Raw genomic sequence first — 13,787 nt, forward strand, 5'->3', positions numbered from 1 at the left:
TTACTGAACAAGTTCTGTCATAGTGGCACGTAGTTCAGTCACGTTTACTGAACAAGTTCTGTTAGCCATAGTGCCACATATTTCAGTCACGTTTACTGGACAAGTTCTGTCAGTCATAGTGCCACATAGTTCAGTCACGTTTACTGAACAAGTTCTGTCAGTCATAGTGGCATGTAGTTCAGTCACGTTTACTGGACAAGTTCTGTTAGTCACAGTGCCACATAGTTCAGTCACGTTTAGGCCTCTTTCACACATCCGTCTGTCACCATCAGTCAAAATCCGCCGTTTTGCAAAAAATAACAGATCCGCCATTTTTCTTGGAGGATACGTTTTTCTTCCCATTGACTTGCATTATCAGCGGATCTTGACGGTTGGTTATCCGTAGGATCCGTTTTTTCAACGATCGTCAAAATTTTGGCGTCCGCTGACATGACTGGACGGACACTGAAACGTTTTTTTGCTGGCCGGATCCGCATTTGCCCGGAAGAATTGCCTTTGCCGGAAATTTAACCCTATATCCCGTTCTGGCGGCTGAGAAATTCTCTCTCTCTCTCTCTGAAAAACAGGCCTTACTGGACAAGTTCTGTTAGCCACAGTGCCATATAGTTCAATCACGTTTACTGAACAAGTTCTGTCAGTCATAGTGGCACGTAGTTCAGTCACGTTTACTGGACAAGTTCTGTTAGCCACAGTGCCATATAGTTCAGTCGCGTTTACTGGACAAGTTCTGTTAGCCACAGTGCCATATAGTTCAGTCATGTTTAGGCCTCGTTCACACATCCGTCTGTCATCATCAGTCAAAATCTGCCGTTTGGAAAAAAAAACGGATCTGCCATTTTTCTTGGCGGATCCTCCGTTTTTCTTCCCATTGACTAGCATTATCGGTGGATCTTGACAAATGGTTATCCGTAGGATCCGTTTTTTCACGGATCCGCCAAAATTTTGGCGTACGCTGACATGACTGGACGGACACTGAAACGTTTTTTTGCTGGCCGGATCCGCATTTGCCCGGAAGAATTGCCTTTGCCGGAAATTTAACCCTAAATCCCGTTCTGGCGGCTGAGAAATTCTCTCTCTCTCTCTCTCTGAAAAACAGGCCTTACTGGACAAGTTCTGTTAGCCACAGTGCCATATAGTTCAATCACGTTTACTGAACAAGTTCTGTCAGTCATAGTGGCACGTAGTTCAGTCACGTTTACTGGACAAGTTCTGTTAGCCACAGTGCCATATAGTTCAGTCGCGTTTACTGGACAAGTTCTGTTAGCCACAGTGCCATATAGTTCAGTCACGTTTAGGCCTCGTTCACACATCCGTCTGTCATCATCAGTCAAAATCTGCCGTTTGGAAAAAAAAACGGATCTGCCATTTTTCTTGGCGGATCCTCCGTTTTTCTTCCCATTGACTAGCATTATCGGTGGATCTTGACAAATGGTTATCCGTAGGATCCGTTTTTTCACGGATCCGCCAAAATTTTGGCGTTTGCTGACATGACTGGACGGACACTGAAACGTTTTTTTGCTGGCCGGATCCGCATTTGCCCGGAAGAAATGCCTTTGCCGGAAATTTAACCCTAAATCCCGTTCTGGCGGCTGGAAATTCTCTCTCTCTCTCTGAAAAACGGATGTGTGAAACAGGCCTTACTGAACAAGTTCTTAGCCACAGTGCTATATAGTTCAGTCACGTTTACTGGACAAGTTCTGTTAGCCACAGTGCCATATAGTCCAGTCACATTTACTGAATAAGTTCTGTCAGTCATAGTGGCACGTAGTTTAGTCACGTTTACTGGACAAGTTCTGTCAGTCATAGTGGCACGTAGTTTAGTCATGTTTACTGGACAAGTTCTGTCAGTCATAGTACCACGTAGTTTAGTCACGTTTACTGGACAAGTTCTGTCAGTCATAGTGCCACGTAGTTTAGTCACGTTTACTGGACAAGTAAATATACGTGACTAAATATAAGTATCTATACGTGAAGGGGCAAAGGAGAAAACCCTTTGATTAGGAGCTCTCTCCCTACAAAGATGTATCAGGCCCAGCTCATTGACCAGACGACAGAAAGAATAACTAGTATCATCCCCGGCCAGGGACTTATCCTTCAAGGGGTTACAAGTGTTACTAATGTCACCAATAATAATAAGAGGCATATCTGGCCAATCTGCTAGTGTCACTAGTATTTTCTTGGGTGGAATATAAGAGTAAAGAGAGGGGACATATAAAGTGACAATAATGCATTCTAAATAGGACAATGTGCAGCAGACCCCAACAAACCTGCCCTCCTCATTTGTAAATGAGCCTATACATTAGAAGGGACTACTCTTCTGTACTAGAAGGCTGACTCCTTGGGCATGCTGAGACTACACAGAATGAAGGCTAAATCCCATCCAGGATCTATGTGGCAGGCTAATGAAATCCTTGGTCGAGTGTGTTTCCGGCAGACCTATGATAGCCAGGTTAATCTTTGTAATGCGCTCAACGGAGTGCTTCTTTACAGGATTTGGGATCCTTGGACTTGCAGATGCCCTTTAAGATATTTTTTTGAATGATTGAATTGCTGTGATGATCATTTGAAAGCTTCCTCTATATGCTGAAAGTTGACTGAGTCCATTTTTTTCCTAGGATTATGTACCAGTAAAGAAATCTGATGATGACAACATTACAGAACCTTCATCTTCTGCACATGAGAAAGAGAATGATGAGAAGATCCTAGACCTCACCAAAAAAATAGTTGAGCTGCTGACTGCAGAGGTAACATTATATAGTTACCCCAGGGATGACCTGAACAATTGCCCTTGTTTCCTCCTCTTACTGAGTTCCTGTGCTCTCAGCAGCATTGGCACTTGCACAGTAGTAGCCAAGCCAGTAAGCTGGGTTACCAAACTCTGATCTCTGTAGTCAAATGCTGTTTCAGTGCTAATGAAAGGACCTGTCGAGAGATACAAAAAAACAGTGTAGAATAGTTGGTCAGGAGAACGGAGGTAGTCGTTAGGTAGGTACTCACCTTGTGCAACCATCAGGCATTACTAAAAGTGTTGGTAACAACATATCAGCTGCTGCTGTCCTCAGTAACTAGCTTGAAGACAATAAGTTAAGCAGTTAGTGAACTTGTTAAAAAACAAAGTAAAAAGATAGAACAAAAAACTGTGAGCTAATATATCTCTACTGAAATAGACTTAAAATAAGGTAAAAAAATTATGCACAGTAAAAGAAAGTAATACTTTCCTGAGACCGGTGCCTTCATCAGGCTGCATGTGTCGTGACATTTATGGAGGTAGCCTTAAAGGGATTATCCAGGACTTTGGCTTTTTTCCTTATCAGAATGTAGTTGCTAACTGCTTGCCTGTTTTGCCATTCGATGATCTCTCCAGGCTCAGAGCGGTCACTGACCAGTCCTGGCAGTGATTTTCCTGTGACGTCACATTCCTTTTTTTCCACTCTTTTTTTCACATTCCTTGTCAGCCAGCTCAGACTAATCCAGCTGTCAATCAACATGACATTGGCAGTGACTGTGTAAAGAGAGCAGAATAGTGTGGGAGGAATCTGGGGGTACCTGGAAGATACCGCCACAAACGCTTTGAAGAGTGCAGCAGCCAAGGTAAACCCTACGGCATTCTCCTTGGTGGATTGGAGGCAAGTGGCAAACCTAACATCTGAAATTACAAATGCCCATGAACCATGGTCTGATGGCGACCTGAGAGGAAGCGTCACTCTGCTCTCCTCATCTCCCTGACCCTTCTGCCTGCGATAAAACTGCCATCCTGACTGACTCTCTCACTTCAGGAATCCGCCGCAGCAGTTCTGGAGTGGTATACTGCCATCCTGACTGAATCTCTCACTGAGCATCATTTCAGGAATCCGCTGCAGCTGTTCTGGAGTGGTATACTGCCATCCTGACTGACTCTCTCACTTCAGGAATCCGCTGCAGCAGTTCTGGATTGGTATACTGCCATCCTGACTGAATCTCTCCCTGGAGCATCACTTCAGGAATCCGCTGCAGCAGTTCTGGAGTGGTATACTGCCATCCTGACTGACTCTATAACTTCAGGAATGCGCTGCAGCAGTTCTGAAGTGGTATACTGCCATCCTGACTGAATCTCTCACTGGAGCATCACTTCAGCAGTTCTGGAGTGGTATACTGCTATCCTGACTGAATCTCTCACTTCAGGAATCCCGTATAAAAATAGAAAAGCTACTGACCAAAGAAAAGCAGGGATCACCAAAAAGTATAGTAAATTTTATTGGACAACCATAAACAACACCATATAAAAACAATTAAAAGTCATAACACATGACAAATCGTACACAAGGCTCCTGATAAAGCCAAAAAGACATCCCCCACATACCTAAGAAAATGGCTAAGTAGTTAAGCGTAATATGTGAATGGTACAGGTGACCTGGAGAGAGCAGTTGTAATTAATTAATACAAAGAATGTAATGATTGAGTCAAAGCAACATCAGTATCAACATCCACTATCAGTAACAGCAATGATAATAGTTAATAGCCCATACAAATGAACATATCAAAGCGCTCTGGTAATAAGAGAAAGGCATTAGAGACACAATTAGAACTAATAGTGAACAGTGGAATCCAACATGCACAATTTGATATGGATGCCTCAAAAATGCCCTATAGGATATCTTTGTATAAAGTGTTACTATATATAAGGGTAAGATGTGGACTCAGACCTTGTCCAGCGACGCAACAACAGCAGTACAGATAGAAATAAATGGACAGGCTGAAATGGAATCAAGACGAATGGAGACCATACCACCCATCATCTAACAATAGCGATGCAAAATGCTCTGCAGGAGGTAAGTGAAAGATACTGCCCGCACTGTCCTGGTAACATTCTTACACATGGGGGAGCTTGTGGAGTGCCCGACGCGTGTCGCCACCGCAAGGTGGCTTCGTCAGGGGCTCTCTTCAGGAATCCGCTGCAGCACTTCTGGAGTGGTATACTGCCATCCTGACTGACTCTCTCACTTCAGGAATCCGCTGCAGCACTTCTGGAGTGGTATACTGCCATCCTGACTGAATCTCTCCCTGGAGCATCACTTTAGGAATCCACTGCAGCAGTTCTGGAGTGGTATACTGCCATACTGACTGACTCCCTCACTTCAGGAATCCGCCGCAGCACTTCTGGAGTGGTATACTGCCATCCTGACTGAATCTCTCACTGAGCATCATTTCAGGAATCCGCTGCAGCGGTTCTGGAGTGGTATACTGCCATCCTGACTGACTCTGTAACTTCAGGAATCCGCTGCAGCAGTTCTGGAGTGGTATACTGCCATCCTGACTGACTCTGTAACTTCAGGAATCCGCTGCAGCAGTTCTGAAGTGGTATACTGCCATCCTGACTGAATCACTCACTGGAGCATCACTACAGCAGTTCTAGAGTGGTATACTGCCATCCTGACTGAATCTCTCCATGTAGCATCACTTTAGGTATCTGCTGCAGCAGTTCTGGAGTGGTATACTGCCATCCTGACTGATTCTCTCACTGGAGCATCACTTCAGGAATTCTGTGCAGCAGTTCTGAAGTGGTATACTGCCATCCTGACTAAATCTCTCACTTCAGGAGTCCGCTGCAGCACTTCTGGAGTGGTTTACTGCCATCCTGACTTACTCTCTCACTGGATCATCACTTCAGCAGTTCTGGAGTGGTATACTGCCATCCTGACTAAATCTCTCCCTGGAGCATCACTTTAGGAATGCACTGCAGCAGTTCTGGAGTGGTATACTGCCATCCTGACTGACTCACTTCAGGAATCCGCTGCAGCAGTTCTGGAGTGGTATACTGCCATCCTGACTGACTCTCTCACTTCAGGAATCTGCTGCAGCAGTTCTGGAGTGGTTTACTGCCATCCTGACTGACTGCCCCACTGGAGCATCACTTCAGCAGTTCTGGAGTGGTGCTTAGTCACAGATCAGTGTTCTTGTGCTGCGGCCCACCCGGCCCTGGCTGCTGAGCTGTGTGGATTCTGCTCATCAGCGGTGACGCAGATGCTCCTGCCACCTGGTGAGTGATTGAATCGTGGAAGAGAATGGTGAGGGTGAAGTCCAGAGTGTGTGGTGAATTGACATCAGGAATCCACTGGGTGTAGTGACTTCATTAATACTTCTCATGTGGAGCCCAGTATAAAGTAGCACCTGGTACTTCTGATGCATATTGCACAGTGGTTCAACCAACAGTGCAGGGACAGCTTCCTGCTTCAGCAGTGTTCCTGACCCGTGACTGCAGATTGTACGGCTTTGTACCGTGGAAAAGGCCTCCCTGGCTGTCCTGAGTTTATTCACTTTCTCAAATTCCATTTTCTCAGTGCTTTATTATCTGGATTCTTGTGCAACACTGCCACCTGCTGATATTTAACAGTAGCACAGCCTATATATTAGACTTAAAGGGGTTTTCCCATCTCCAAGATCCCATCCCAATATGTAGTAGGTGTAATAATAATAATAATAATATTAGCAAATACCTCCAATTAGAAATGTAGCATAGTGCTTCTGGACCTTGGGTATCCATGGTTAAGACCACTAGCAACTATCTAACTTCTGTCACTATATCAGTGGTCTTAACCATGCATACCTAAGGTCCTGCAATGCCTGCACATGAGGAAAGAGGCAGAGCAAATCAGGAAAACTATGCTATATTTCTAATTGGAGGCATTTGCTAATATTATTATTACACTTGCTACGTTTTGGGATGGGATCTTGGAGATGGGAATACCCCTTTGATCTACTCATTGGGAACTAAGACTGTTTCCTGATTAACATTTTACAGCTGTTAACATATTCCTGAATTTAGTCTCTGCTTTTGTGAGTTGAATCTTGGAGACAGCTGACATTGCTAAGGCAAATAGAAAAAATACTATGGGGAAGTCCACCGAATTTGACCAGCCGTGTTCTTCAGATGTGGATTCTAATGCTGGGATTTCCCCTGAACAAGTGACTATTCCAGCTGATAACTCCTCAGCTTCAATTGGAGCAATACTTCAGGATCCCGGGTGCATTGCAAGGCTCCACACCGGACCTCTCTCTGCCTGTGGACGTTGAATTCTTCCCTCCGCGTTCTCCTCAAAGTTCCTCTTGCTCCTTTATAAACATTGACCAGAAATTTGCCCAGATTCGGTCAGTTATCAATAACTCTCAAGCCACGTTGGTAACTAAAGTGGATGAACTCCGGCAGGACTTTGTGATTCTGAAACATGACTTGCCGAAAATGAGAGAGTTCACATCAGAGGCGCAGCCCAGAATCACGGATGTAGAGGATATGGATACTCGGAGGCCTATGCCAGCTCCAATTGCATCATTAAAGAAATAAATGCTTCTAGTGAAAGAGCAGGAGAAATAACATCTAGATAGTGGGCCTGCTGGAGAAAACTGAAGGGGCTGATGCCGTATCCTTCATCAATAACTGGGTGAAAGATCTGTTGGGTGCAGAAGTCTTCTCACCGTTCTTTACCATTGAGCACGTAGAGTTCCCACACGACCAGGCCCTCCTGGTAGCATTGATAGGCCATTGCTGCCCCAATTATTGCGGTACCGTGACGGAGATGCCATACTCGAAGCTATCCGCCTTAAGGGTGAGGTGCTGTACAACAACAATAGGGTCTCCTTTTATCCGAATTTCTCTGTTGCTGTCAGAAAACAACGTACTCAATTTGCTGAGGTCTGTTCCAAGCTGTGAGAGAAGGGGTATAAATACTCTGTTATTCCCTGCAAAGCTAAGAGTATTCAATGGGAAATTTACCCGTTTCTTCACATGTCCTGCCAATGCGCTGATAAGGGTTTAAGCTGCTCCTCGTACTCAATGTGAGAATGACTGAGACATAAAGACCCCACCATTCGGGCTTTTATACCTATGGCTGTGTGAACATTATAAAGAGCTCCAGTGGGGTGTACGCATCAGGTTTATCTTACCAAATCCTAACTGGTTTGTCCTTATTTCCCTTATTTCCCTTTCATTTCTAGGGTCACAGATTTGGGACTTTCAGGACGTATTTGGTCTCAGGTTTTGCTGAAAGACTGTAGTTCTTCAGATAGTTAGTGTTTAGGGTTTAGGTCTACACTATTTAGTGTTGGACAGGGTACAGCAGGCCAATATTCCTTATTACTTGTTGGGGCATGTTAATGTTGCTGATTACACATGGTTTTCTGTATCGTATAATTTGTGTTCACAGTGTGTATGCTGATTGCTTCAAGCTCTGGTCCTCTCCCAATTTTCCTCCATTCCTCCACTCTACTTGTGATAATGTCTGGGTCAGATACATTTACGATGTTATGAGGTGACGACTATTAATGTGCTGAGTTGGAATGTGAGAAGGCTAAATTCCAAATTTAAAAGAGCCATTGTAATGGATTTTGTTAAGAAACATGTACTACATATCATTTACTTTCAGGAGACGCATCTCACAGGCCACAATGTGGTCATTTTGGAAGGTACGTTATGGTACACTGCACACTAGGTAATTTTTATTTTTTACTGTTTAATATTTACATTTTGACTGTCTTTTTTGGAATGGATCTCCCAAAAGGTTGCGTCATTTCCGGTTAGCCGTATATTATGACACGGCTTCCATACATTTCAAAGCATAGTGCTCAGTTCTTCAATTAACGAAACTATAGCGTAGGAAGTATGCCAAAAAACAGGTGTTTTCTTATTATTCAAGTGCCTAAGCATCTCCCGATCTTATACCTTCAATTTATGATGTTGGTTATACGCCATGGGAAATTTCTGGTCATTCGACATTAGTAGTTAAAGTGAGAATAGGTCCCCTAAACAGTTCTAAAATCTGGCGTATGCATCCTGGTTGGCTAGATTCCCCGGCGGTCTCTGAGGCAGTTCACTCTGCAAATGTTGATACAGATCACCCAAACCCATTAGTCACATGGGATGCCTATAAGGCAACAACAACACCAATGAGAACCAGTGTAACAAGTCCAATGTAGAAATAAAATCACAATCTTTATTATAAACAGATGAGGCACAATAAAGCTAAAAATTGACACTGCAAAAATGGCAGTGTATAGTGGGCCACAAATACATCAATACTGTATATATGGATAAAGTAACACATTGGTAATGTGAACACCAGTGTTGCATAGGCAAAGATAATACATGAAAGTGCCATCAGAATGAAGGGAAAAATCCCTGTCTATACCATCAGAAGTGGAAATACTGCCTAGACATAAGTGGTAGAATCACATACCTAATGAGGAATGCAGCACAGTATACACAGCCGTGCCCCAACACGCGTTTCGGAGAAGTTCCTTCCTCAGGGGGCGTGTGTAAAGGCTGTTTTTAGTTCAATTTATAGGGTATTCACAGGGACCATTAATTATGCCCGGTGTGTATAAGACCATCCCCCCCATCCCAACATGGCAACCGCCGCTGGCGCTGACACACCACGGGGCCCCGTGGTGTCAGACGCCAGACAGTGGGCGGAAGGGAGGAGGAGACCGGTGACAACATCCGGCGTTTCAACCCGCGCATGCGCAGACTGCACTAATGCAGCCGCGGCCATCTTGGAAAGGGGCATATCAATACAGAAACCAACGATATATAGGAACCATATATCGCCGTGGAAAATAGTGTGATCAAAAAGTGGATATCTGGGACGCAAATGAGATTACATATATAGTGGTGACATGAAAGGTAATGAAAATATGACCTCATCCTACACGTCAAACCGTGCATGCGCAGACCGCAATATTACAGCCGCAGCCATCTTAACAAGGGGCAAACCAGGAAAACAAAACAGCATAATAGATAACAGGCATATATCGCCATACTACATAAAACGTCACAAACAGATATTAAAGCCCTGAAAAATATATAAATGATAGTGAAAAATGACAGATATCATATAGAATCACATTAGTGGAACAAGAATAAGGGCATATTTGGTTGATAACCCTTTAAGACCAATGGATATTATATAAGTATACGAGTAGCAATAGCAATAAAAGCACATTATATCCACTAGAATTGTCAAAGACAACAGGGTATTGTGTGGCATATATAGAGAACAAAATATACATATCATCAATATCTAATTATGTTTATTGGTTATAGATAATGAAAAAATCTTAGGAATTACATCCATAGACATGTTTGAATTCACTGCAGAACAAAGAACCACGGATCAGGGCTTCAAAGGTTGGTGGGTGGACTTGGGGAACAACCGAGGGCTGGTATATATCAGATCCATCCCAAAATTGAACAGACGCCGGCCAGAATGGAAACAACGGTCACTAGAATTAAAAACAGAAAATGATTAAAACACACACTAAAAAGTGTCACATAGGCGGACATAGGATTATAGAAAAGGAGCAAAGGAAAGGCATTCATTAAGCCCATGTGGATGGACTGTCTTAAGCTGCCATATCCATTTTGATTCAAGCTGACCAAGTCGCTTGGATAAACTACCACCCCTGATATCAATTTTTAGGGCATCAATGCCCCTAACTTTCAACTGGGTAGCATCACAGGCGTGATGGTCCTTGAAGTGGCGTGGAATGGTCTTTAAGGTGGTGGAGTCCTCATGTGTGCGTGCTGCCAGAATCCCCAGCACATGCTCCCTAACCCTCACTTTGAACTGACGTGTAGTGAGACCGACGTAAATCAAATCACAGGGGCAAGTAGCATAATAGATGACATACCTTGTGGTACAAGTAATGCGTTGGCGAATGGAATAAGTCTTAGAACCACTGGAATCAGAAAAAGAACTGCTACGTAGTATGTTGGGGCATGCCACGCAGCCACCACATGGGACACAACCAACCCTAGGGGTAAAGGCGTTCAAAAATGTAGTCGGCTTTTCTGCAGAATAATGGCTGTTAACCAGATGATCTCTAAGATTTTTGGCACGTCGAAACGACATAGATGGTTTGTCTGTCAAAAAATTCTTCATAATAGGATCTATCAGTAGAATAGGCCACGCTTTCTTTAGTGCCTGATGTACAGCATCAGATCTGGAACTGAATGTTGTCACAAATCTGACAGTCTGACTTGTATTCACAGGTCTAGTTAAGTGAGAGCGATATAATAATTCCTGACGGGAGGTATATTTCGCCCTATTATAGGCCTTCTTGATAGACCTGCGGCTGTAGCCACGTTCTAGAAAGCGTTGACGTAGGATTTCTGCTTGCCGAGAAAAATCAATATCTGTGGAGCAGATCCTACGGAGCCTTAAAAATTGACCCACTGGGACAGCTCGAATAATATGTTTAGGGTGGCTAGAAGATGCATGTAGAACTAAATTGGTGGAAGTTGTCTTCCTGTAGATGTCGGTCTGCAACACCCCAGCATGATCCCTCCTAATGGTAACGTCAAGGAAATCCAAAGATTTAGTGTTATGTGTAAAAGTAAGGTGAATATTGCAGTCATTGGTGTTCAGGAAGATCATTAGCTGATCAAGGTCGACGGGCGTGCCCTGCCAGACGAAAAATATATCATCAATGTACCGCGTCCAAAAGGGAACACGGCACATTGAGATACCCTTGTCTGACATAAAGAGATCCCTCTCCCACAGCCCCAGGAAAAGACCAGCATAGGAGGGCGCATAGGCCGCTCCCATCGCGGTCCCCTGGAGCTGCAGGTAGAAGGACCCCTTGAACACAAAGAAATTGTGTGTGAGGGTGAATTCAAGTAGTTCCAGCAGGAGGTCCCTCAACCCCAATGTGAGGTTAGATGTACCAAGAAAGAATTTGACAGCCTTAAGGCCATCTGTATGTTTGATATTAGTGTAGAGGGACTCTACATCTGCTGAAACTAAAAGAGATTCACCCTCAAGGCAAAGCCCGTCGACCCTGCGCAGCAGATCACCAGTGTCTCGGAGGAACGAGGGGAAATTCATTACTAGAGGTTGGAGATGGAAATCGATCCATCTATTGACGTTCTCGAGAAAATTCCCCCGTCCTGAGACAATGGGTCTCCCAGGCGGCATAGAGGAATCCTTATGAATTTTTGGAAGGAGGTACAGGGTAGAAATCCGAGGCTCGGGTACTAGCAATGCACTAGAAAGATCCTTGGTGATAATGCCGTCCTGTACCGATCTTTTCAAAATGGTTTCCAAATGGGTGGAATATGCAGAGAGAGGGTTATATGTGAGTTTTTTATAACAAATATTATTGTTGAGTTGTCGAAAAGCCTCTCTCTCATACATCTCCACAGGCCACAGGACGACATTACCACCTTTATCTGCTGGTTTAATGAGGATCCCCGGTAATTCCTGGAGTGATCTCAGCCTGCACTTCTCTTCATTGGTCAAATTGTCATTCACTATAAATCTAGGAATCTTATATAATTCATCCGTAACTAGTCGTACAAACATGTCAATGTTTGCACAAGAAGTCAACGGGGGAAATTTCTTGGATCTCGGACGGATAGAGGGAGGAATCTTACCTCCATCATTCTCGTTTCCAGACGCCAATTCCTCCAATATGTCTAATGCCGCTTGCTCCTCTTCTGTGGGAAATAAGGATCGAGTGTCATTAGAGTGAAAATAACGCCTGAACAACAATGACCGCGCGAAAAGGTGGAGATCCTTAACGGTATCAAATAAGTCAAATCTAGAAGTAGGAGAAAAGGAGAGACCTCTGCTGAGGAGTCGCAGATCAACATCAGAAAGGCAAAAATCACTAAGGTTAATCACCTTATTGTCATATTTAGATGTAGAAGGCCCCAAATTCCTTTTGTAGGGATGAAACGTATGGTCTCGGAGTCTTGCCACCTCATTATTTGTGGTGGATGCAGTGGAAGCAGAGGACAGATCAGAACGTCCACTCAAGGAGGAGATGGATAAGGCAGATGAAGCCTTACGTATGGAGGAATGGTTGTTGAAATTATGTTTCCACATATATACTTTCTTTGATTGATAATCTTTGGAGTCTCGATTAAATTTCAGGATTTGGGCATCCTGGATTTTCTTCACCATAACATCCATGGATTTATCAAAATCCATTTCAAATTTCTGCATCCTTTCCGCCGGACATATAGCACGGAAGTCATTAAGCGCTGTGTCAATCAAATTGTCCAGGTTACTAATGACTGAGGTATTGTGTTCAATCAGTAGCTGAAGAAAAGATGCAGAACAAGTGTTGCATACTTCCTCCCATTTGGTGATAAAATTATCATCATCAATAGGAAATGAAGGGATTACCCTAACCCTGAGACCCCTTGGTATCATGTTACTTTTCATATATTTATCCAGAAAGGACCTATTCCACCATAATTTTGACCTTTTATTAAGCATATTTTTGATCGTAGAAAATTTATCTTCCAGTCCTATGTCCAAAGGCTGTGATGTATCAGCTGTATTGGTGCCATACACCTGATCCATTTGAGAGAGCCAGGTTTTTTCTCTGGCACGAAAGTCCATGTTGCAAACCAAGGTACCTGTGCATAACACAGTAAAATGGAATAATAAGAACAATTGGTAGCAAGATGAGCTGGAAAACTTAGTCAACCACATGTTCACAATGAATGTACTGGTGACCACCATCAAGTTTCCAGCACATCATGAGACAGTGCAGGACACACTGTATGTATATATATATACACCAACACCAATGAGAACCAGTGTAACAAGTCCAATGTCGAAATAAAATCACAATCTTTATTATAAACAGATGAGGCACAATAAAGCTAAAAAGTGACACTACAAAAATGGCAGTGTATAGTGGGCCACAAATACATCAATACTGTATATATGGATAAAGTAACACATTGGTAATGTGAACACCAGTGTTGCATAGGCAAAGATAATACATGAAAGTGCCATCAGAAT

At 43.5% G+C, this 13,787-nt stretch overlaps 2 protein-coding genes across 4 annotated transcripts in view; one reads left to right on the forward strand and one right to left on the reverse strand.

Annotated features, from left to right (window-relative positions):
- LOC141069323 (uncharacterized) overlaps positions 1-13,787 on the forward strand; it is a 135,702-nt gene that overhangs the window by 44,950 nt on the left and 76,965 nt on the right. For all 3 annotated transcript variants that reach the window (XM_073558784.1, XM_073558783.1, XM_073558785.1), the window contains exon 3: positions 2,616-2,744. In XM_073558784.1, the coding sequence (XP_073414885.1) occupies positions 2,616-2,744 (129 nt within the window). The remainder of the gene's footprint in view (positions 1-2,615; positions 2,745-13,787) is intronic.
- Positions 10,043-13,019, reverse strand: LOC141069322 (uncharacterized). Its single transcript, XM_073558782.1, has 2 exons — positions 12,404-13,019; positions 10,043-10,251 (listed from the first exon to the last, which is right to left on the reverse strand). The coding sequence occupies exons 1-2, from the start codon at positions 12,975-12,977 to the stop codon at positions 10,199-10,201; spliced, it is 627 nt and encodes a 208-aa protein (XP_073414883.1). The 5' UTR covers positions 12,978-13,019; the 3' UTR covers positions 10,043-10,198.

This window comes from Dendrobates tinctorius, unplaced genomic scaffold (assembly GCF_039654945.1).
Source record: "Dendrobates tinctorius isolate UK_male_01 unplaced genomic scaffold, ASM3965494v1 ptg000258l, whole genome shotgun sequence".
NCBI classification, from domain to species: domain Eukaryota; kingdom Metazoa; phylum Chordata; class Amphibia; order Anura; family Dendrobatidae; genus Dendrobates; species Dendrobates tinctorius.